Here is a 21,740-nt window from a genome sequence, read left to right as displayed (position 1 = left end):
TTCCCCGAAGAACTGCAGCAGGGATTCCAACAGATCGCGTACACCCACATTCACCGCAGCGTTAGTCACAAGAGCGAAACGGGTGGAGGCCACCCAGGTGTCTACCGAGGGATGGCTGAATAAACAAAAGGGGGCTTGGCCATGCGGGGGAATATTACTCAGCCCTGAAAGATAAACATTCTGACACGCACTATGGCAGGAATAACCCTTAGAAACACTACGCTAAGCAAAGCAGGCCAGACGCAAAAGGACAGACAGCATAGGATTCTGCTCGTTCAGGACTCCATCCGCCCCAGAGAGGACGCTCTGTGGCAGAATCTGTACGGCTCCACCAGGATGGACCTCCAGCCCAGGCTCATTCAGCACTCGGTAGTTCTCTCTTACTTATTTATTTTTACGAAAGTATGGTTGCCAAGGGGTGGGGGGTGCGGTGGGGTGGGATGGACTGGGCGCTTGGGGTTAGAAGACGCAGACAAACCGCTACATCCAGGATGGATACACAACCAGGTCCTACTGTAGCGCACAGGGAGCTTCATTCAATGTCCCGAGATAAACCATAGTGGGAAAGAATGTAAAAAAGAATGTGTGTGTGTGTCTAACTGGATCCCTAGTAGCTCTGACCCCAGCACTGCCTCGCTCAGGAGAACCAACAAAGACGGGACACGCAAGACAGTCCCCAGGGAGACGGTACAAGGAGTCGCTCCATTCCCTGCCTGCCCCGGGTTACGGGCCCCCGAGGCCAAAGAAAGGGTTTCGGGAGAGGAAACAGACCCTGAGATCCCTTCCTTCAGTAAATGACGCAGAGGATGATGGCTGGACACCCTGAAGGGGCCCGTAAGCAGTGGGATCAGGACGCTGCCCCTCCAAACACCCTCCCAGGCTGAGCAGGAGACCCTGGATGAGATGCACAGAAGGACTGGGGGTTGCATCAGTGCCGGGGGCCCAGGGCTGCCCGCTCCCCGACCAGGGCAGGCAGGACGCCTCTCGGGGCAGCTCCTCGAGGGGAGCCTCGTCATAGGCACTCAGGCTCCTGGGCCGTGTCCTTGACCTCGGGGAGCAGGGCAGACTGGGGACGGGCCACGGGAGATGGCTGTCCGCCACCCCCCAGGAAGTCCTCTTCCGGGAGAAGCCCCCCCTCCCACCCATGACGCGATTCAGCGAAGCAAGCGGCCAAGGAGAGGGGACGCTGTGTTCCTACACCCTTCCTGCCATCACCTTGCAAAGCTCACTGCGAGACTCCGGTTAGGAAAATCGAAACATTCTCTAAATAGGGTTGATGCTATTATCACTGAGCTCAGATCTCTCTGGAATGAGGAGCACTGCTTAGTCACACAGCTGATGATGGTGTTCGTAATGGAAAACAAGGGTCATCGTATGACTGCTGACAAAGTCAGAAAAAGACACTTTATATTCAGATTTCCAAGGGGCTATCCAGTGAAAGTGGAAAAATAAATATATATTCCCTCTCTACATTTTACACAATAAATCCCAGGTCTATTAGAGAGGTGAGTGTTTTAAAAAGTCATGAAAATGATAACAAAGATGAATTGAATACTTATCTGAGGTTTGGGTGGGGATTTTTTTTAGATAAAGCAATGAAAGAAGTAACATAGGAAAGAGAGATAGACTCAGTGACAAAACAAATTTCCCATCAAAAAGGTCATAAAAAATTAAAAGGCTAACAAAAAACTTGGAGATTATCTGAAACAAACGGCAAAAGGGCCAGGAGCCTAAATACATCATACTAAACATAATACTCTTACTATGTTTAAAGAAACAGGGGGGAACCCCAGACGCCAGCCCCAACAGTGAACTTAACACAGCGCCAATGAACATGCACGTCTGGGGACCCTGCTTTCACGAACAGAGACTGGCCCCAGGGCATCAACTGGCCAAACACAATACACCGGGTCCTGGGCAGCAGGACCAGGGAAAGGCGGGGCGCGCCCACGGCAGGACTCGGTCACTGCAGGCGGCCTATGAGGGGGCGTCGGGGCCGCGCTGACGCCGCGGGGAAGGACAGCTGTGCCATGGAGGGCCCTTCAGACGTGAGACCGCGGGCGTGAGGCGGGCCCTCCGAAGGCGATGGGGGACCTGGGGCTGCACCTGCCGGCTTTGCCCTGCAGGGCCCACAGCCCACCCGCTCGGGTGGGGGCCTGTCACTCGGGCCACCAGGGATGGAGTGGAAGGCCTGGAACGGCGCCTCGGCCACGTGACGGGCAGCGCAGAGCGGTCCCTCCACTGGGGAAGAAACCGACGTGACAGCAGGGCCTCGTTTCTGATGCTGCCTCTGGACGCTGAGGGTTCCAGGGGGTCTTCAGCCCTGAGGCTGAGATGCAGGAGAAAAGAAAGGAGATCAGAGAGATGCTTCCCTCATGCTTCCACTGTTACCAGGTCCGCGGGTCACAGAAACGAAGAAACACTCACACAGCCCGAGGCGAAATGTCCCCCAACCATCTCCTGCTGGTGGATCCAGACCAGCTCAGCACCTGGAGCCAGGCCAGCGCCTCCCGGAGATGCCTACTCTCTGCTATTCCACACGTGAGTCTGGAATCAAGGAGGGCTTGACACTGTAGATGCAAAAACCCCTCATGTTCTAGGCTATTTTGAGATTCACTAATAAATCGTAGGGGGCTTCCCAGCTGGCTCTAATGATAAAGAATCTGCCTGCCAATGCAGGAGATGCGGGTTCAGTCCCTGGGTCAGGAAGATCCCCTGGAGGAGGAAACGGCCACCCACTCCAGTGTTCTTGCCTGGAGAATCCCATGGACAGAGGGGCCTGGCGGGCTACAGTCCACGGGGTCGCAGAATCAGACATCACTGAACACACGCACATACACGCCACAACCAGTAGACACTGGAGATAAATGAGCATCTTTCATACTTCAAACCACCCCCGTGGAGGATGTGGTTTCCATGGCTGCTTTTGTAACCAACATCCGTTAATTACACTGTTTTTACGCTACATTATATATCCTGTCGTATCATATCATTATGCCACATTGTATTCTGTTATACAGACACTGTATTTCAAAAGAAAAGGAAGGTTGAGATAAAAACAAGTGTGGTCTCTTCAGTCCTGGTGAAGATGACAAACGACCCAGTAGGAGGCGACCTTAGGAAGGCCTGGATAGTGGGGGGAGGCGTGAGCCTACAGCGGCCCCCGGGGAGCACACGGCACTGGAACCCGCGTCTCCCACGTCACAGGGAGGCCCGAGCTTCTTAGCTGGAGCCGGACCCCTGGCTGGCGATGAACTCGGCCTCCACCCGGCGGAGTGACCACACTGACCACCTCCCGGCTCTGTCCTCAAAATCCTGGCAGATCTGAAACTCTACCCTGAGCAGACCCAGAATGCAGAATAAAAGCTCATCGTCACGTAGGAATTTTTAGCCTTCAAAGGTCAAGTTCACAGCACAGAGGGCTTCCCAGGGGAAGCTGTGCTGCTGAACATTTGGTGACCAAACCTTCGTGCTGCCCATCACACCAGAGAAAAAAGGGAGAAAACCCGAAACGGTGAAAATGAAAGTGTCAGCCACGTTGACGATCATATCAGGCACTACTCCTCAAGATTTGCCTTTTCACTTCTCTACACCAACCTAAACTGTGGAACCAAGACTGTCACGGTTACTTAACTAATTTCTTTGCCAGAGACTCTGAGCGTTAAGTCTTCAGTTCATTATGCTTTCACATTTACAGTCATTAAAGACGCAAGCAAATGGAAAAACTTATTTCCTACTTTTTATCTACAATGTTAAGAAATACAGTTCTGGTAGAAAGGCACATATAAAGGACATCAAGGCGCATAGTCCCAAGCTGAAGCACTGTAACCTAAGGGTGATGCTGGCTCCGTACTTTTTGTCTTAGATCACCCGTTGGGAAAATAGCTCCCCTGGACAGTGAACACCCCAGGGACAGCAGGGTGAGGCTTCCTGATGGTAAAACGATGCCCTGTGGATGAGGGGCAAGGCTGGTCCCAGGTGCCTCTCACCTGGGAGGGGATGAACGTGGAACCCAGATCCCACTAGCTCCGAATCACGTGGTTCTGAGTGTGTGGCTTCACTGCCTTGCACCTTGATTTCCTCATCATAAAATGCAGCTAACATTGCCAGTAAGGGCACAGAACACACGCGCTTGGAATCTTGCCTACTCCCACCCCCTCCCCCTGGAGGACCGGGCAACCATCCGAATGTGAATGAAATGACAGAAAGGAATTAGCAGGAAAATAACATCTGTTCAGACTCAGGCACTGACTCAAGCTCAGTTTCTAAGGCAGAGTTTTTAAAACAAAGCATCTTAGTGTAAGAGAAAAGGAGAGAGAATGGTGCTCAAAACACATTCTGAGGCTTGCAGCCGAGCAGGCTAGCTCTGATGGAGAATGTTTCGAGATGTAGTCAGTGTCAGTGGGATCCGTGCAATTCTGTCCCGTACCTGCTGACGCTCAAGGGGTGCAGTCAGAGCTCTCCTTAATGAAAGGATAGAGGGGGGACAGCCCTGTGGTCCGACAGACACCCAGGAGGCTCAGAAGGCGCCGCTGGGACCTGCCCTGTTCTCTCCCGGCCCAGTTGTTGCTGGAACCCACCCGCAGCCGCCAGGAAACACACACGAGGTGCCCAGAATGGTCTATCAGTTACTTGCTAAACATCGAGATTTTGCCAGGATACTTTTTCCTTTAGAACCAACAGGTCACAAGCCATTTCCATCAAAGTATGGAATGTGTATCTCCTTTGGGCTTAGAAAGTTGACTTATAGAGAAAATAGCTGAAAAGTTAGGGGTGAGAACACAGGTGAAGTCCTGTCGGAAGACTACCACTGCAAAAACATACTGCATAATAAAAGCTGTCTCCGCATTATGGAGAGATGTTTCAGTTCAGTTCAGTTCAGTCGCTCAGTCGAGTCCGACTCTTTGCGACCCCATGGACTGCAGCACACCAGGCCTCCCTGTCCATCGCCAGCTCCCGGAGTTGACTCAAACTCATCAGTTGTCACTAAAATGAGAATTCTACAGGAGGAGCCATCCCGGGGTGGGTGCTTGTGGTCCCAGCAGGTGCTGGGCATCCTTGGTAACTAACTAACGTGCCTGGCGGTGACCAGCAGCATCACAGGCTCTTCGCAGAGCTGGAGGAGCCAGGACTGGACCCAGATGTACGTCTTTCTAACCAGATGGTGATGAAGGCTCAACGTTCCTCTTCCTTCCTGCCCTCCATCAGACCTAAAGCAAACCTAGACAAGAAGAGTCCAGCACACCTCCAAAGCCAGTCTCCAAGGAGAAGAGGCCCAGAAACGAAGGGAGGGACACTTAACCCTGTGCTGGCTGCAGTTCACGTGTGTGGATGAGTTCAACCCTCACATCAGCAGCATTGTAAGGGAGGCGCTATCACTGCCATCATCTCTGTTATACAGGAGCCAGCGGTGGCCAGGAGAGGCTACCCAAGGTGGCACAGGCAGACGGAACCCCAGGGTCCAGCGCTTGTGCTCCCAGTCACCGCACAGGGGTCCCCTCGCTGGCGGGGCACAGGGGACCCCTGTATTCTCATGCCCAGACCACATCCGGACCTGACATGACCCCAGAGCTCTGTAAGAGTCCAGCAGGGCACTCCAGCCTGCAGCCCCGGCTGGAAATCACCTTGTTAAGGTGGGTGACAGTCCCCACTGCCTGGTCACTACACAGGGGACGGAGATCTGTCCCGCTTCATTCTGGGCTCAGGCTTGGGAGCACGCGGTCTTTTCAACCAAATTCCCCTACAACACAAGGTAAGGTGTCGCCCTTTGGGATTCGTTATTTGGAGCTGTCACCTGCAGTAAGCCAGCGTTGAGTCACAGACACAGACGCGCTGTCAGTTAGAGACGCTGAACACTCTGAAAGGCCCCTTCACAGCCGGGGGGCGCGCAGCACCATCCGCTCGCGGGGGCCTGCGGGGGCTGGGGGCGCGGACGGGCCGAGGCGGCGCTCCCGCAGGCTTGTCACCCGTCAGCTGCTTCAGCAGTTGACATTTTCCTCAGAAATGGCGTGCTGCCTCGTTACAGAAAGAGGGGGCAGGCGCCTGACACCTCCAAACTCATTTAAAGATGAAAGAGAGCCGTCAGAGACTATTCTCTGCTTGTCAGGTTACTTGGAATCCAAACGACGACGACGCACCCTCTGCACACGGATGGTCACCGCGTGCCTGAGAAGCAATCGGGAGGTTTACAATCACTTCCACGAGTTTCCCGCCCTCCTCCCATTCTCCCCCTCTCAAAATAACTTCACTCTTCAGGTGCATTTTCCGGGGGTGGCCGTCTGCGCCCCCGCCGGGCGCCTCTGTCACCCACGTTGCTTTTCCAACACGTTCTGATTCACTAACGAGCCTGCAAACCGGGGATGCTTTGAGGGTGGAGAACGGCATGTGAATATTTGAAACTCTCAGGCTGACGGATGCAGAGGTGTTGGAGCCAAAACAAATCTCAAAGCCCTCTTCCTCTACACGTGAGGGGAAAGGAAATTCTCGGAAGGGCAGAAGCCCCCTCGGTTGCTCAGAGGATCCGGCTCCTTTTAGGACGTACCTGGTCCCCCTTTGATGGGTCTAATCACCAGCTCACACAAAGGACTGTTTTGTAAAACTTCTATATTTTCTCTTAGGAAAACAAGTTCTGATTGCATTTCTGGGGAAAAAAAAATCTGTTCTTTAGTGACGTATCATTATGAAAAGTCAAAATAGATGACATAAAATTAATGTTTAGTTTGGAAGCTGGCTTTGAAAGGAGCACAAGAAAGTGGGACGTTTTTCTGGCTTTACGCTTATATGACCCATTCTCACAATGTAAGAGGGATTTCACATAGTCAAGCATATTGTTCTGGAATATTATGCAAAAAAAAACCCCTTCATGTTATACAAAGTCAAATGTTTGTTGAAAAGTTGGAATACAGAATATAGAGATGAAAACAAACGCTCCCAATGCTGCTACGGCTGTTTTTGTTTTGGCTCATTTCCTATAAGTGTGACATATATTCAGTATTTGTAAGCACACAGGCATCTACCTGTACTCATGGAGACACTCATGCTTTCATTAATAGCAACATCTCAATTGTTCTGTAACACAGTTTCATATCTGGCCTAATCCGTGTAACCTTGTATCAGGAGCACTTTCTCAAGGACACTGGATGGGATTATAAACAAATGTAGAGACACGCGTACCCAGGAGGCTAAAACCACAGAGATGAGTGTTTGCACAGGAGCTAAGGGGTCCAGGCTGAGATGGACGGATGGGCTGAACAAGGACCAGCGGGGTGGACACACAGCTTCCTTTTCGTCTTCCTTGGGGGCAGGAGGAACGATGTGATGGGAGGAAGGAACAGTTATCAGCTGAGATGGCGAGAGCAATGCAAGGTGCTGGGTGCCTGCTGCTGAGGTTAATGGGGTCTGCGAACGGCGGGGAGACGGCAGGGGACCTCCAGGAACACTCGGCCAGAGGATGACCTAACACGGCGCCTGCTTCGACCTGCCTGCATCTCCAGCCACAGGGAGCTGCCCGCTCTGTGTCTGAGAGAGTGAACCTCTATGCGTTGAGGATGAAAGTGTGGGTTTTCGCAAATGGCCATGTCATGCAGCAGCTGTTCATTTCTAAAAATAGCAGCTTTACTGGGAAACATACACCCCCCAATCCTCCCAGCTACAGCATGCAACTCAGTGGTTTTCAGAATACTCGAGCTGTGCAGCCATCACCACAGTCAATCATAACACATTTTCATCACTCCTAAAAGAAACCCACGGCCAGTCAGTCATCCCTATCTCCCTAACCTCCCAGCCCCAGCAACGATTCAGCTACTTTCTGTCCCTGTGGATTCGCTTCTGCGGGATATTCATCTAAATAGAATCCTGCAACATGAGCAATGTTGTTGTGACTGGCTTCTTTTTACCCAGAACTTTGTTTTCAAGGTTCATCCAGGCCATACGATGCATCGGTATTTCATTTCTTTGGATTGCCAAATAATACTCCACTGTATGGACATGCCAAGCTTTATTTATCCACCAGTGGATGGATATTGGGCATTTGTCCACTTTTGGGCTACTGTGAATTGACTGATGCTGCTGTGAACACTCATGTACAAGTTTTTGTGTAGACCTATGCTTTCATTTTTCTTGGTTATATACAAAGGATTGGAATAGTTGAGTCACATGCTAACTCTGTTAACTTTTGAGGAAGTGCCAGGGAAGCTGTTCATTTTCTAGACATTCTGATGATCCGGAATTAACAAATGTCTAATTTGACTTTCTATTTCTATGAAACTACTGTTTAGTGATGAGATTATTTTATTTATAACCTGAGGGATAGAAAGTCAAGAGCTGCTTTATTTTCTATACTTCTTTTATTAACAACAAATGATTCTTTAAAGTTATATTATTATGGAGACCTTGGCCAAGTTCAACTGACAAACAGTTTTAGAAATGTTATTACAGCTACAATAAAAAAAATGTTCACTATAAGTAGCATGGCTTAAATTATGTGGCTGAATTAAAAACTCCAGGGTCTAAAATAAACTCGAATGCCTACATCACAGACCCCAAAAACTTCTGTGTAGAAAAGAACTATTGGTACAGTTTGTTAGAAAAGTCAAATTCTAGGCTCTGCCCCTAAGAGATTATGATCTAGCAGGTCAGAAGTGGGGACTAGGAATTACTTTTAACAACGTTCCTCAAATATGCACAGGTGATTCTGATGCAGGCTTCAGTCTGGCCAAAGTGTGCAGTTTCCATATTTTCTTCATGGGCCATGCTGACAATGTCACCCTGATTCCTGTTTTCTATAGAAATACTTTTTAATATCTTAAGTCTCACTCATCTTCTAAATCCTTCTTGAATGAAGAATTTAGAAAAAAATTCTTTTCTTCCTTTCTACCTAAGACGTTTAGGCCTCAGTTCAGTTCACTTCATTTCAGTCACTTGGTCGTGACTGACTATTTGCGACCCCATGAACCGCAGCATGCCAGGCCTCCTTGTCCATCACCAACTTCAGGAGTCCACTCAAACTCATGTCCATTGAATCGGCAACGCCATCCAACCATCTCATCCTCTGTCATCCCCTTCTCCTCCTGCCCTCCATCTTTCCCAGCATCAGGGTCTTTTCAAATGAGTCAGCTTTTTGCACCAGGTAGCCAAAGTACTGGAGTTTCAGCTTCAGCATCAGTCCTTCCAATGAACACCCAGGACTGGTCTCCTTTAGGATGGACTGGTTGGATCTCCTTGTAGTCTAAGGGACTTGCAAGAGTTGTCTCCAACACCACAGTTCAAAAGCATCAAGTCTTCGGCGCTCAGCTTTCTTTATGGTCCAACTCTCACATCCACACGTGACCGCTGGAAAAACTATAGCCTTGACTAGACGGATCTTTGTTGGCAAAGTAATGTCTCTGCTTTTTAATATGCTGTCTAGGTTGGTCATAACTTTCCTTCCAAAGAGCAAGCGTCTTTTAATTTCATGGCTGTAATTACCATCTGCAGTGATTTTGGAGCCCCAGAAGGTAAGGTCAGCCACTGTTTCCCCATCTATTTCCCATGAAGTGATGGAACCAGATGCCATGATCTTAGTTTTCTGAATGTTGAGCTTTAAGCCAACTTTTTCACTCTCCTCTTTCATTTTCATCAAGAAGCTTTTTAGTTCCTCTTCACTTTCTGCCATAAGGGTGGTGTCATCTGCATATCTGAGGTTATTGATATTTCTCCCGGCAGTCAGGATTCCAGCTTGTGCTTCTTCCAGCCCAGCATTTCTCATGATGTACTCTGCATATAAGTTAAATAAGCAGGGTGACAATATATAGCCTTGATGTGCTCTTTTTCCTATTTGGAACCAGTCTGTTGTTCCATGTCTAGTTCTAACTGTTGCTTCCTGATCTGTATACAGGTTTCTCAAGAGGCAGGTCAGGTGACCTGGTATTCCCATCTCCTTCAGAATTTTCCACAGTTTACTGTGATCCACACAGTCGAAGGCTTTGGCATAGTCAATGAAGCAGAAATAGATGTTTTTCTGGAACTCTCTTGCTTTTTTGATGATCCAGCGAATGTTGGCAATTTGATCTCTGGTTCCTCTGCCTTTTCTAAAACCAGCTTGAACATCAGAAGTTCATGGTTCGCGTATTGCTGAAGCCTGGCTTGGAGAATTTTCAGCATTACTTTACTAGCGTGTGAGATGAGTGCAATTGTGCAGTAGTTTGAACATTCTTTGGCATTGCCTTTCTTTGGGATTGGAATAAAAACTGACCTTTTCCAGTCCTGTGGCCACTGCTGAGTTTTCCAAATTTGCTGGCATATTGAGTGCAGCATTTTCACAGCATCATCTTTTAGGAGTTGAAATAGCTCAACTGGAATTCCATCACCTCCACTAGCTTTGTTCATAGTGATGCTTTCTAAGGCCCACTTGACTTCACATTCCAGGATGTCTGGCTCTAGGTGAATGATCACACCATCGTGATTATCTGGGTCGTGAAGATCTTTTCTGTACAGTTCTTCTGTGTATTCTTGCCACCTCTTCTTAATATCTTCTGCTTCTGTTAGGTCCATACCATTTCTGTCCTTTATTGAGCCCATCTTTGCATGAAATGTTCCCTTGGTATCTCTAATTTTCTTGAAGAGATCTCTAGTCTTCCCCATTCTATTGTTTTCCTCTATTTCTTTGCATTGATCACTGAGGAAGCCTTTCTTATCTCTCCTTGCTATTCTTTGGAACTCTGCATTCAAATGGGAATATCTTTCCTTTTCTCCTTTGCCTTTCGCTTCTCTTCTTCTCTCAGCTATTTGTAAGGCCTCCTCAGACAATCATTTTGCTTTTTTGCATTTCTTTTTCTTGGGGATGGTCTTGCTTCCTGTCTCCTGTACAATGTCACAAACCTCCGTCCATAGTTCTTCAGGCACCCTGTCTATCAGATTTAGTCTCTTAAATCTATTTCTCACTTTCACTGTAAAATCAGAAGGGATTTGATTTAGGTCATACCTGAATAGTCTAGTGGTTTTCCCCACTTCCTTCAATTTCGGTCTGAATTTGGCAATAAGGAGTTCATGATCTGACCCACAGTCAGCTCCTGGTCTTGTTTTTGCTGACTGTATAGAGCTTCTCCATCTCTGGCTGCAAGGAATATAATCAGTCTGATTTTGGTGTTGGCCATCTGATGATGTCCATGTGTAGTCTTCTCTTATGTTGTTGGAAGAGGGTGTTTGCTATGACCAGGGCGTTCTCTTGGCAAAACTCTATTAGCCTTTGCCCTGCTTCATTCTGTACTCCAAGGCCAAATTTGCCTGTTATTCATATATATATATATATATATATATATATATATATATATATATATATATAATTTTATCTATGCATTTACTGTCCTGTCTTATTGGCTATATGTGATTCAAAAATATATCTTATTTAGCAGCTAGACAGGAAGTGCCCTGAAGGTGAACCAGTGAACCAGTGAAGTTGCTCAGTTGTATCTGACTCTTTGCAACTCCATGGACTGTAGCCCACCAGGCTCCTCCATTCATGGGATTTTCCAGGCAAGAATACTGGAGTGGGTTTCCATTTCCTTCTCCAGGGGACCTTCCCAACCCAGGGATTGAACCCAGGTTTCCCACATTGCAGGCAGACAGTTCACCTTCTGAGCCACCAGGGGAGCCCCGTCCTGAAGGTAGAGAATGACATATTTCTGTACTGCCCCTTCCTCACAGGTGCTGAGGACGCTGTGATACAAGACCTAAAAGTTCAAGAAAGACTTGCTTTCACATCTGCGAGTTTTGTAGGCCCCAGAGTCCTAATCACAACCTCTCCTGCCCTTGTCGGATGTGCCTCCCCACCCTACTGGAAAGCTTCTCAGGTGGTGCTAGTGATAAAGAACCTGCCTGCCAACGAAGGAAACATAAGAAACACGGGTTCGATCCTTGGGTCGGGGAGATCCCTGGAGGAGGGCATGGCAATCTCGTCCAGTGTTCTTGCCTGGAGAATCCCATGGACAGAGGAGGCTGGTGGGCTGTGGTCCACAGGGTCACACAGAGTTGGGCACGACTGAGTGAGTCTGCAGACACCACAGGAAAGGCTCCCCGCCGTGGGATTCCCCATGAGCCGGATCAATGTGCCGCATCTGGTCTTCAGCCTAATGTGTTCAGTGCCCTGCCAGCCCACAGAACTGTTCTAACAAGCCCCCCACATTCTCCCTGGAGCCAGGGCTCACCCGGCCCTCCTGTTCCTACACAGCCTGCATCTCACAGCCCCTGTGACTTGCTCCACACCTGCCGGGAGCCCCGTGCGGTCCCATGTGGTGGGTACCCTCCCCCAGCGAAGAGCATAGGTGAGTGACAGGCCCGCCGTCTCACCGTCCAGACAGGTGCTGTGGGCTCAGCCTCCTCTCACTCTTTAGGACCCGGGACCCCTCCCTCACCCCAGGAGGTGATCAGAGCAGAGGGAGTTCTGCTCCGTTCTATGTGTTATTGGCTGCATGACCATGCACTTGGAACAGAGGTTTCAAATGACAGCTTATTTTGACCTGTGTTATGTGCACATTCTTGGCCGGGAGGTAGGGTGCGTAGGAGTTCAGCGGGAGGGAAATCAGGTGTTGGACTGAATTTCTAAAACCCAGTTGGGGGAAGAAAGAGAAATAAAACAGTCGTGAGTCACATTTTGTTTAAAACTGAGCAATCCAGCCTGACGGACGGATTCAGGCTGCTTTGTCGCCCAATACAGCCGCAACAACCTGCTTCTGCTCGCCTCCTCAGCACTCCTTCCCCCAAATGGCATGTCACAGCCAAGCATATGTGGAGGGTGGTATTTACACAATATGGCTTTCCCTCCGAAGACTGCACGTTTTCTAGGGAGATGCTAAATATTCAGGGACATGTTTGTATTGTGTATTATCCATCAGAGAGTAACGTGTAGACATACAGAAGTCAAGCAACACTGGACAGGATGGCTGTATCCCCTCATAACAAGCAGAGGATAAACCACAGTTAGGCACATCTCGCCCTCTGCAACCCCTCACCTTTCAAGGTGGCCTTCTTAAGAACCTTCATTGCGTAGAGCTGTCCAGCATCTGATCCCTTGACTTTCCTCACCAAGAACACCTAAGGAGAGAGCACAGGACATCTGCAGTTGTTAAGATGGCAACCTCATTTTCCTTATTTGATCTGACAAGGGGATACACTAGGGAGTGTGGGAAATCCCAATAAAATAAATATGCTATAGGAAAAACTTAAATGTAACATCTCCTCCAACATCTAAAACAGTTTCATCTAATTTAGTACAACCCTATGAGGATCCATGCTATGTGTTCACCTTAACAATTATATTTGTTTTGGGCATCATTCTCTTTCTGTGAAACACTATATCAGAGGTAATTGTTGTTGTTGTTCAGTTGCTAAGTTGTGTCCAACTTTTTGCAGTCCCATGGACTGCACCATGCCAGGCCTCCATGTCCATCACCAGCTCCTGGAGCTTGCTCAAACTCACGTCCATTGAGTCGGTGATGCCATCCAACCATCTCATCCTCTGTTGTCCCCTTCTCCTCCTGCCCTCGATCTTTCCCAGCATTGGGGTCTTTTCCAGTGAGTCAGCTCTTTGCATCAGGTGGCAAAGAACTGGAACTTCAGCATCAGTCCTTCCAATGAATATTCAGGGCTGATTTCCTTTAGGATGGACTGGTTTCATCATTGTGCTGTTCAAGGGACTCTCAAGAGTCTTCTCCAGCAGTCTGACAGCAATCAGTTCTTTGGCACTCAGTCTTCTTCATGGTCCAACTCTCACATCTGTACATGACTACTGGAAAAACCACAGCTTTGACTACATGAAACTTTGTCAGCAAAGTGAGGTCTCTGCTTTTTCATGCACCGTCTGGCTTTGTCAAAGCTTCCCTTCCAAGGAGCGAGTGTTTTATAATTTCATGGCTGCAGTCATCTGCAGTGATTTTGGAGCCCAAGCAAACAAAATCTGTCACTGTTTTCATTGTTTCTCCATCTATTTGCCATGAAGTGATGGGACTGGATGCCACGATCTTAGTTTCCTGAATGTTGAGTTTTAAGCTAACTTTTTCAATCTCTTCTTTCACCCTCATCAAGAGGATCTTTAGTTCCTCTTCACTTTCTGCCATTAGAGTTGGTTTCAACTGCATATCTGAGGTTGTTCATATTTCTCCCAGCAATCTTGATTCCAGCTTGTGATTCATCCAGCCTGGTATCTCCCATGATGTCCTCTGTATAGAGGTTACATAAGCAGGGTGACAGTATACAGCCTTGATGTACTCCTTTGCCAATTTTGAACCAGAATAGCACCTTCCTTTGTAAAAATAGAACACTTGTTTAGAAAACCAAACTCTCTTCACAAGTTTTCAGGGAGATAGACCACTTGGTTTATTGCAAATATGCCTTGTAAATATCTACAGCAAAGCCTCCCCTGAGAGTCCCTGCCAGACAACACTGGACAGACTCTGACCCTCAAGAAGCTAGGTTCTCTCGTTTTCCTCATCCATGTTTTAGCTTCGAGTAGCTGAAGTTTACAGACAGAGCTGGTTCTAAGTGGCTCTTACATATTCTAATGTGGACACTTAACAACATTTGCTGGAACACGTTTTGACATGTTCTGTGAGGGAAAACCAAGAAGAAAAGACAACCGTTTGAGAGGCTAAGCTTAAGAGTCACATTCATAATTGTTGAATGAGGTAGTAAAGAACCAACCAACCAACCAACCTAGGTATCCAGTAGGGAAGAAAAGGACCTCTGTGCAGATAGAAACAACAGTGCCCAATTTTTCTAACAGGACTTCCCAACGGGTGCAAACAGCTGCGGTCATGACAGACACCCACACAGAGGACGCGCGTCCAGGAGGCAGGGGTGCTGCCCACGTGACCCCGACGGGGGCCCTCACCAGCCTTCTGAGACGAGGAGACCGGCCTCACAGACACACAGGGTTCCGGCTCCGGGAGTTCACGCCCAAGTGTGGGGCTGTGGGAGGCTGCATCGTCACCCCCACCCCAAACAGACTCAGGACACAGGGATGGCGGTGGGGGAGCAGCGGCCTGACGGCAGCGCAGACCAGCCTGCCCCGCCCATGGAAGACGCGGCCCCGCCCCCGGGAGACATGACCCCGCCCACGGGAGATGAGGCCCCGCCCCCAGGAGACACGGCCCCGCCCACGGGAGACGCGGCCCCGCCCCCAGGAGACATGACCCGCTCACGGGAGACGCGGCCCCGCCCACAGGAGACAAGTCCCGCCCCCGGGAGACGCAGCCCGGCCCATGGGAGACGCGGCCCCGCCCCCGAGAGACATGACCCGCCCACGGGAGATAAGGCCCCACTCACGGGAGAGGCGGCCCCGCCCCCAGGAAACATGACCCGCCCACGGGAGACGCAGTCCCACCCCCGGGAGACACAACCCGCCCACGGGAGACGCGGCCCTGCCCACGGGAAACGCAGTCCCGCCCCCGGGAGACACGACCCACCTACGGAAGATGCGGGCCCACCCCCGGGAGACACAGACGGCCTCGCCCCCGGGAAATGAGGCAGGTCAGGAGGTGTCAGGCAGAGCAGCGGGATGGCCTCCTCGCATCAGCTCCTGGGGTCACCGCCTGGCCTTGGGACCATCAGCTGGACCCGGGACTCCCCACCCCGCCCCTTCGTGACCCTGTCACCCAGGGCTCCGGGGACACCCAGGCCAACAGGAGCACCCCTTGCCTTCTGCCCAGCAGAAAGGAGGACAGAGGCGGGCAGGACAGTGTCGCTCCCGGGACAGACGCTGCCCCTGGGGCCGAGAATCTAGCAAATCCCGGGCAACGAGAAATAGGCACGCTCCTCTCCTGGGTTCTGGAGGACAATGTCCTTGGGAACCCTTACCATGGGAGGAGCGGGCCGTGCCTCTGTGCACGTGTGCATCACACAAGTGTTTGCTTGACCGCAGGGACCTGGGCCTCTTCTGGGCGCCGGGTCTCCTGTCCCAGCCCAGAGAGCTCCGTCTGGGAGCTGGTGAGGAGCCTCCTGTGGCAGGAGTGCCCAGGGGGCCATGCGGAGAAACCAGAGCATTCCCACATGGGCCCTTCTCCTCTGCCCATGGGATTTCCCAGGCAAGGATACTGGAGTGCGTTGCCACTTCCTTCTCCAGAGGAGCAGAGAATACCATCTACTAAAGTCCACGATGAACCACATTCACATGGCAGCTGACCAGTACAGTCCAGTTTGTGTGGGAGTCAGTCGCTCAGTCATGTCAGACTCTTTGCAACCCCGAAGACTGCAGCTCAAAAGGATCCTCTGTCTATGGGATTCTCCAGGCAAGAGTCCTGGAGTGGGTTGCCATTTCCTTCTCCAGGGGATCTTCCTTACCCATGGATGCAATCCAGGTCTTCCGCATTGTGGGCAGATTCTTTACAGTCTGAACCATAGATTCAGTTTACAAGATGTCAAACCTTGCAGAGACCTCTTCACATAAGCCTTCTTTGTTTATTGCATTTCAGGTTTTAAAAATGAGATGATGGGTGGTAATGGCTATTTATATAGGGCTTCCCTAGTGGCGCAGACAGTAAAGAATCCACCTGCAAAGCAGGAGACCTGGGTTGGATCCCTGGGTTGGGAAGATCCTCTGGAGAAGGAAATGGCAACCCACTCCAGTATTCTTGCCTGGAGAATCCCACGGACAGAGGAGCCTGGAGGGCTGCAATCCAGGGGGTTGCAGAGTCGGACACAATTAGGGACTAAATCACAAACACAAAAATGGCTGTTCATATTTATCTATTTTTAAAAAGACTTCTTTTATTTTCAAAAGACAGGGAAAAAACCTTATTCTCCCAATACTTGTCAGGCTCCTGCCACACACCAGGTCCTAAAGAAGTGAGGCAGGAATGGTCCTACAGCCAGCCGAGCAGCTAACCTTGAGAGACACAGCAAAAGACAGTATCGATCAACTTAAAAGGTGGATGTAACAGAGTGAAGACGTGGGCTCTGTCCACTCAGGGAAAGCTCTTTTGTCCACAGCATCCAGAACCTTTCACCTCTTCCTCTTACCTGACCCAGGAACACATCCTGATGCAGGGAAATAAGTTCCCAAACAACCCGTCAATCTCGGCAAAGACAGAGGCGGCATCTCTAGCACTTAATCCAGGTGACTCGTCACGACCTCCCTCGTTTTATTTTTGGAACCCCTCTCCAGCAGCTCAGCCGCGACTCTGCAAAGCCCTTCCCCGAGCCATGTGGAGACACAGCCACCTCCCCGTGAGGCAGATGCACGGGCACTGGCTGAGCTGCGGAATCTGCAGTTAATGGAGGTTAAGCATCTGCAGGAGATGCCCCTGCCTCTTCCTTTTATTTCTCTCCTTTTACTTGCTTTACTTTTATTTATCTTACTCTTTATTTTATTTACTTATCCTTATTTTATTTACTCTTTATTTATCTCTTTATTAATATCAGAAGATATTAATCTTCTATGCTTTACTTTTTTTATGCTTCGTATAATCATGGCTTTTCCCCCACTGTTCACAGGGTTCTCACAGCAAGAACACGAGTGGTTTGCCATCCCCTCCTCCAGGGGACCACGTTCTCTCAGAACTCTCCACTGTGACCCCTCTGTCTCCGGTGGTCCTGCATGCCATAGCTACTAGCTTCATTGAGTCACGCAAGCCCCTCTGCCGTGACAAGGCTGTGAAGGAGTACGTCAAGGCTGTATATTGTCCCCCTGCTTATATAACTTATATGCAGAGTACAGCATGCGAAATACTGGGCTGGATGAAGCACAAGCTGGAATCAAGACTGCTGGGAGAAATATCAATAACCTCAGATACACAGATGATGCCAACTCTAATGGCAGAAAGCCAAGAGGAACTAAAGAGCCCCTGGAGGGTGAAAGGGGAGAGTGAAAAAGCTGGCTTGAAACTCAACATTCAAAAATCTAAGATCATGGCATCTGGCCCATCACTTCATGGCAGATACATGGGGAAACAATGGAAATAGTGACAGACTTTATTTACTTGGGCTCCAAAATCACTGTGGACAGTGACTGCAGCCATGAAATTAAAAGACATTTGCTCCTTGGTAGGAAAGCTCTGACAAACCCAGACAGCATGTTACAAAGCAGGGACATCACTTTGCTGACAAAGGTCAGTGTAGTCAAAGCTATGGTTTCTCCAGTCGTCAAGTGTGGATGTGAGGCCTGGACGACAGAGAAGACTGAGCACCAAAGAGCTGATGCTTTCAGACTGCGATGCTGGAGGAGACTCCCGAGAATCCCTTTCACTGCAGGGAGATCAAACCAATCAATACTAAAGGAAATGACCCTGAATATTCACTGGAAGGACTGATGCTAAAGAGGAAGCTCTGATACTTTGGCCGCCTGAGGCGAAGAACTGACTCATTTTGAAAAGACCCTGTTGCTGGGGAAGACTGAAGGCAGGAGGAGAAGGGGATGACAGAGGATGAGATGGCTGGACGGCATCACCGACTCGATGGACATGAGTTTGAGCAAATCCGGGAGATAGCGGAGGACAAGGAAGCCTGGCATGCTGCAGTCCATGGGGTTGCAGAGTTGAACACAACTTAGTGACCGAACAGTAACAGCAACATAATCACAGCGGGGAAGGAAAAGAGTTCAGTGTTACGAAGATGATCATCCCAAGGGGATTCTGCCGAACACCAGCATTTCCCTTGTTTCCCAAAGAATGTTCTTAAAATCAGAATCTGCAGGAAATTGGAAAAGGTGTTTTCTCTGAAGAAGGCATTGTCAGTGTAGCTTTTGTTCAGTCGGGTATTGAAAGGACAGGCTCAGATCCATTTTCCTTGACCTCAGAAAGCATCTTCCATTGCTTCTGCTTCTGGGCACCTTGAGATTGGGGGAGGGGTGCTCAGTGAAGTCAGGGTCACACGACAGCCCAGATGGTCAAGCACAGCCTGCCCAGCAGCCCTGGGCTCGCCTGCGTGGGCGTCCAGGTCTCCATGACCGAGGACAGAGGACAGAGCTGATGCGGCTGCCACTGCGCATCCTCAGGAAACAAGTCCTGGGCAGCGTGTCAGACGGGAGCGGGGGGCTCCGTGCCTGTCCCTATTTCCACGTCGTGGTTCTTTACTCCCCTTCCCCCAGTGGCTCAGACAGTAAAGACTCTGCCTACAATTCAGGAGACGCGGGTTCAATCCCTGGGTCGGGAAGATCCCCTGGAGGAGGGAATGGCAACCGACTCCAGTATCCTTGCCTGGAGAATCCCATGGACAGAGGGGCCTGGTGGGCTACAGTCCATGGGATTGAAAAGAGACACGACTGAAGTGGACTAACTCACACACACACACACACACACACACACACACCTTTTTCCAACCTTTCTAATTAATGGGAAGACAAACCACAATCACATAAACAGGTCTGCCTCCATGTGTTGGTAACTTTTTACCCCGAGAGACTGAAATCTTCACGTTCTTACTTCAATAAATGCCTAAAAACCATATGCAATTGCCATTTTTGAAGGCCAGTGCATTTTGAATATTGCTAAGTTCATATGGTTCAAGTGAACATGTTTGCAGATACATTACTATTAATATAAATACATGTTGCTACCACATTGCCATGTGGAAAAGAAAAATAAAAATATTCTACCTTTTAAGAATGCCAAAAGAGAGATTTCACAAACAAGCAAATTTCCGTGGTCTGTAAAAGATTATCTAGAACACCATCAACATACTATTAATCTTACATGAAATCAACACGGGCCAGATTTCATCTTGGCACCAAGTCCTATGAAAAAAAGGGAAAATCTGATAAATATCCACATACCATACAAAAACAGTGACTTCAAAAAGCCAGGACCCTGTCCTGCTTAAACTCCGGCAAAGGCTGGCCTCCTGGTTTATCTCAGGGCCTCATGTTCTAGAAACCATAAGTCTGTATAACTTCTAACAGACACACCAAGGATGTAGAGAAATTAGCGTGGCCCTAGAATAACTTGCCCAGTCTCGTGAGAGATCTGTGGACATCCTGCAGTCCTATGTGAACAGACAACTGGTTCTCATTTCCTGGGAGAAATCAGTATTCATTCTAATTTGAAGGCGAAAAGGAAGAGAAATGAACAGCTCTTCTTCTTGGCTGCGCTGGGGCTTTGGCGCACGGGTTTGCTCCGGCTGTGGGGCAGAGGCCTCCCCCGCCAGAGCACAGGCTCTAGGGTGAGGACTCAGTCGTTGAGACAGGCTGGCTCAGCCGCTCCGAGGCCTGTGGGACCTTAATCCCCTGCCCAGAGATCGAGCCTGTGTCCCCTGCATTGGAAGGTGGATTCTTAACCACTGGATCCCCAGGGATGTCCTGAAACGAACAATTCTAGTGCACAGATTCATCACAGACAATCGCTAGATGGGAGTCATGTGCTACTGAAACCACAGAAGAATTATAGAAAGTAGTTCCTATTACGTCCATTTTATAGGTGGGGAAACTGAGGCTTGGAGAGGCAGAGTAACCACACGGTTTACAAGGAGGGTGGGAGGTGACCCAGGCTGCAGGCCCCATCTCCCTGCATCCCTGGGTGACACTTACGTGAGTGGGTCCCAAAAGGCTCCGCCGTCTTCACTGCTTTTTTCCCTGTTCTCTTAATTTTTTTCTTTCTTTTTGAAAAATACCTGTGGAGCGTACTTCCCAAAGAGGTATGGCTCAAGTTCAAGGACACTCCCCAGCACGGAGATACACTAAAGGCTCGTGGAAGCCACAGGAGGGAGGTGCGTGTCGCGTTCCCAAGCCCGGCTCGCCTGTTTCAGGCTTCTGGCCACGCAGGGTGAGGCCACGGCCCCCATTATCATGGGGCCTGCCGAGCGGGCGCTGCCTTCATTCCATCAGTTTGGGGCCACACTTCCCTTGGGCTCAGGGGGCACCTCTGCCATCTCTCCTTCGCCCTGACGTGGGGCACCAGCTGCAGCAGAATGAGGCCCACTTGGAGGGAACCCTGGACTCAACTTACCTTTCCATAGGAGCCTTGTCCCAACACTTTCAAGAGCTCAAACTGGGAAGGGTCGGCCTTTTCAAAGCCTGCTTTCACATGGTGACTGATATCAATCTCCTTCACAATGCCTTCTTCCTGCAAGAGAAGAATGACAGAAATGCATGTCAAGGGGCTCCTCTGGATTCGTCCTCCTGTCAAGTTACCACGAGATGGGTAGGTTATGGATTTCCAGGATTGGGGTTAAGAGCTGTGACATCACAGCGCTTTGCATAATCTGCTGGCTTATGTGTACCAGTGATTCTGTTTGTGAGCCTTTAATTGTTTCCTTTCTCTGTAGAGTTGTGTTGTATTTCTCTCAATGAAACCCATCCTGCATCTTAACAATTTGGGCAAAACTTTGATATGGAGGAAGGTGGGGACCACGCAACCAAACGAGCCTCTGAGTGTGTGTCTTGAGTGTCTACACTTCTGTGGCCTGAAGGGCTGTCCACGGGCAGCAGTTGTCTGTGAAACAGGGATTTCTTTTCTCCTTCTCCTTCTGATTATTCTGCTCCCCCTTATAGTCTTGCCAGAGCTGATGGTTCATCTCTATCCCAGAGATTATATTTCAGAAGAAGCAGCCAGATAAGATTTTCTGCCAGTTTGGAAGGTTTTCCAGTAGGGGAAAAAGTCCTTGATCTTGAAATTAAAGCCCTGACAGGAATCACTCCCAATGTTCATCAGAGAGCTTCTGATGAGTGTCCCGGAAATGCACTGCCTACCTGTCAGGGGCGAGGCTGCCCTCCCACCACCAGCCACGGGAGACGCGGAAGTTGGAAAGGAGGGCCTTTCCTGAACTGATCTCTGTGCTTC

At 49.6% G+C, this 21,740-nt stretch overlaps 1 protein-coding gene across 6 annotated transcripts in view; it reads right to left on the bottom strand.

Moving 5' to 3' along the window:
- The window catches only part of RPS6KA2 (ribosomal protein S6 kinase A2), a 332,908-nt gene that overhangs the window by 69,884 nt on the left and 241,284 nt on the right, over window positions 1-21,740 (bottom strand). For all 6 annotated transcript variants that reach the window (XM_020885936.2, XM_070461614.1, XM_070461615.1 and 3 more), the window contains 2 exons: window positions 20,907-21,023; window positions 12,987-13,068 (listed from right to left, as the gene is read on the bottom strand). In XM_020885936.2, coding sequence (XP_020741595.1) covers window positions 12,987-13,068; window positions 20,907-21,023 — 199 coding nt within the window. The remainder of the gene's footprint in view (window positions 1-12,986; window positions 13,069-20,906; window positions 21,024-21,740) is intronic.

The sequence above is a fragment of the Odocoileus virginianus genome, chromosome 34 (assembly GCF_023699985.2).
Source record: "Odocoileus virginianus isolate 20LAN1187 ecotype Illinois chromosome 34, Ovbor_1.2, whole genome shotgun sequence".
NCBI lineage: Eukaryota > Metazoa > Chordata > Mammalia > Artiodactyla > Cervidae > Odocoileus > Odocoileus virginianus.
This window is presented reverse-complemented; position numbering and strand designations above follow the sequence as displayed.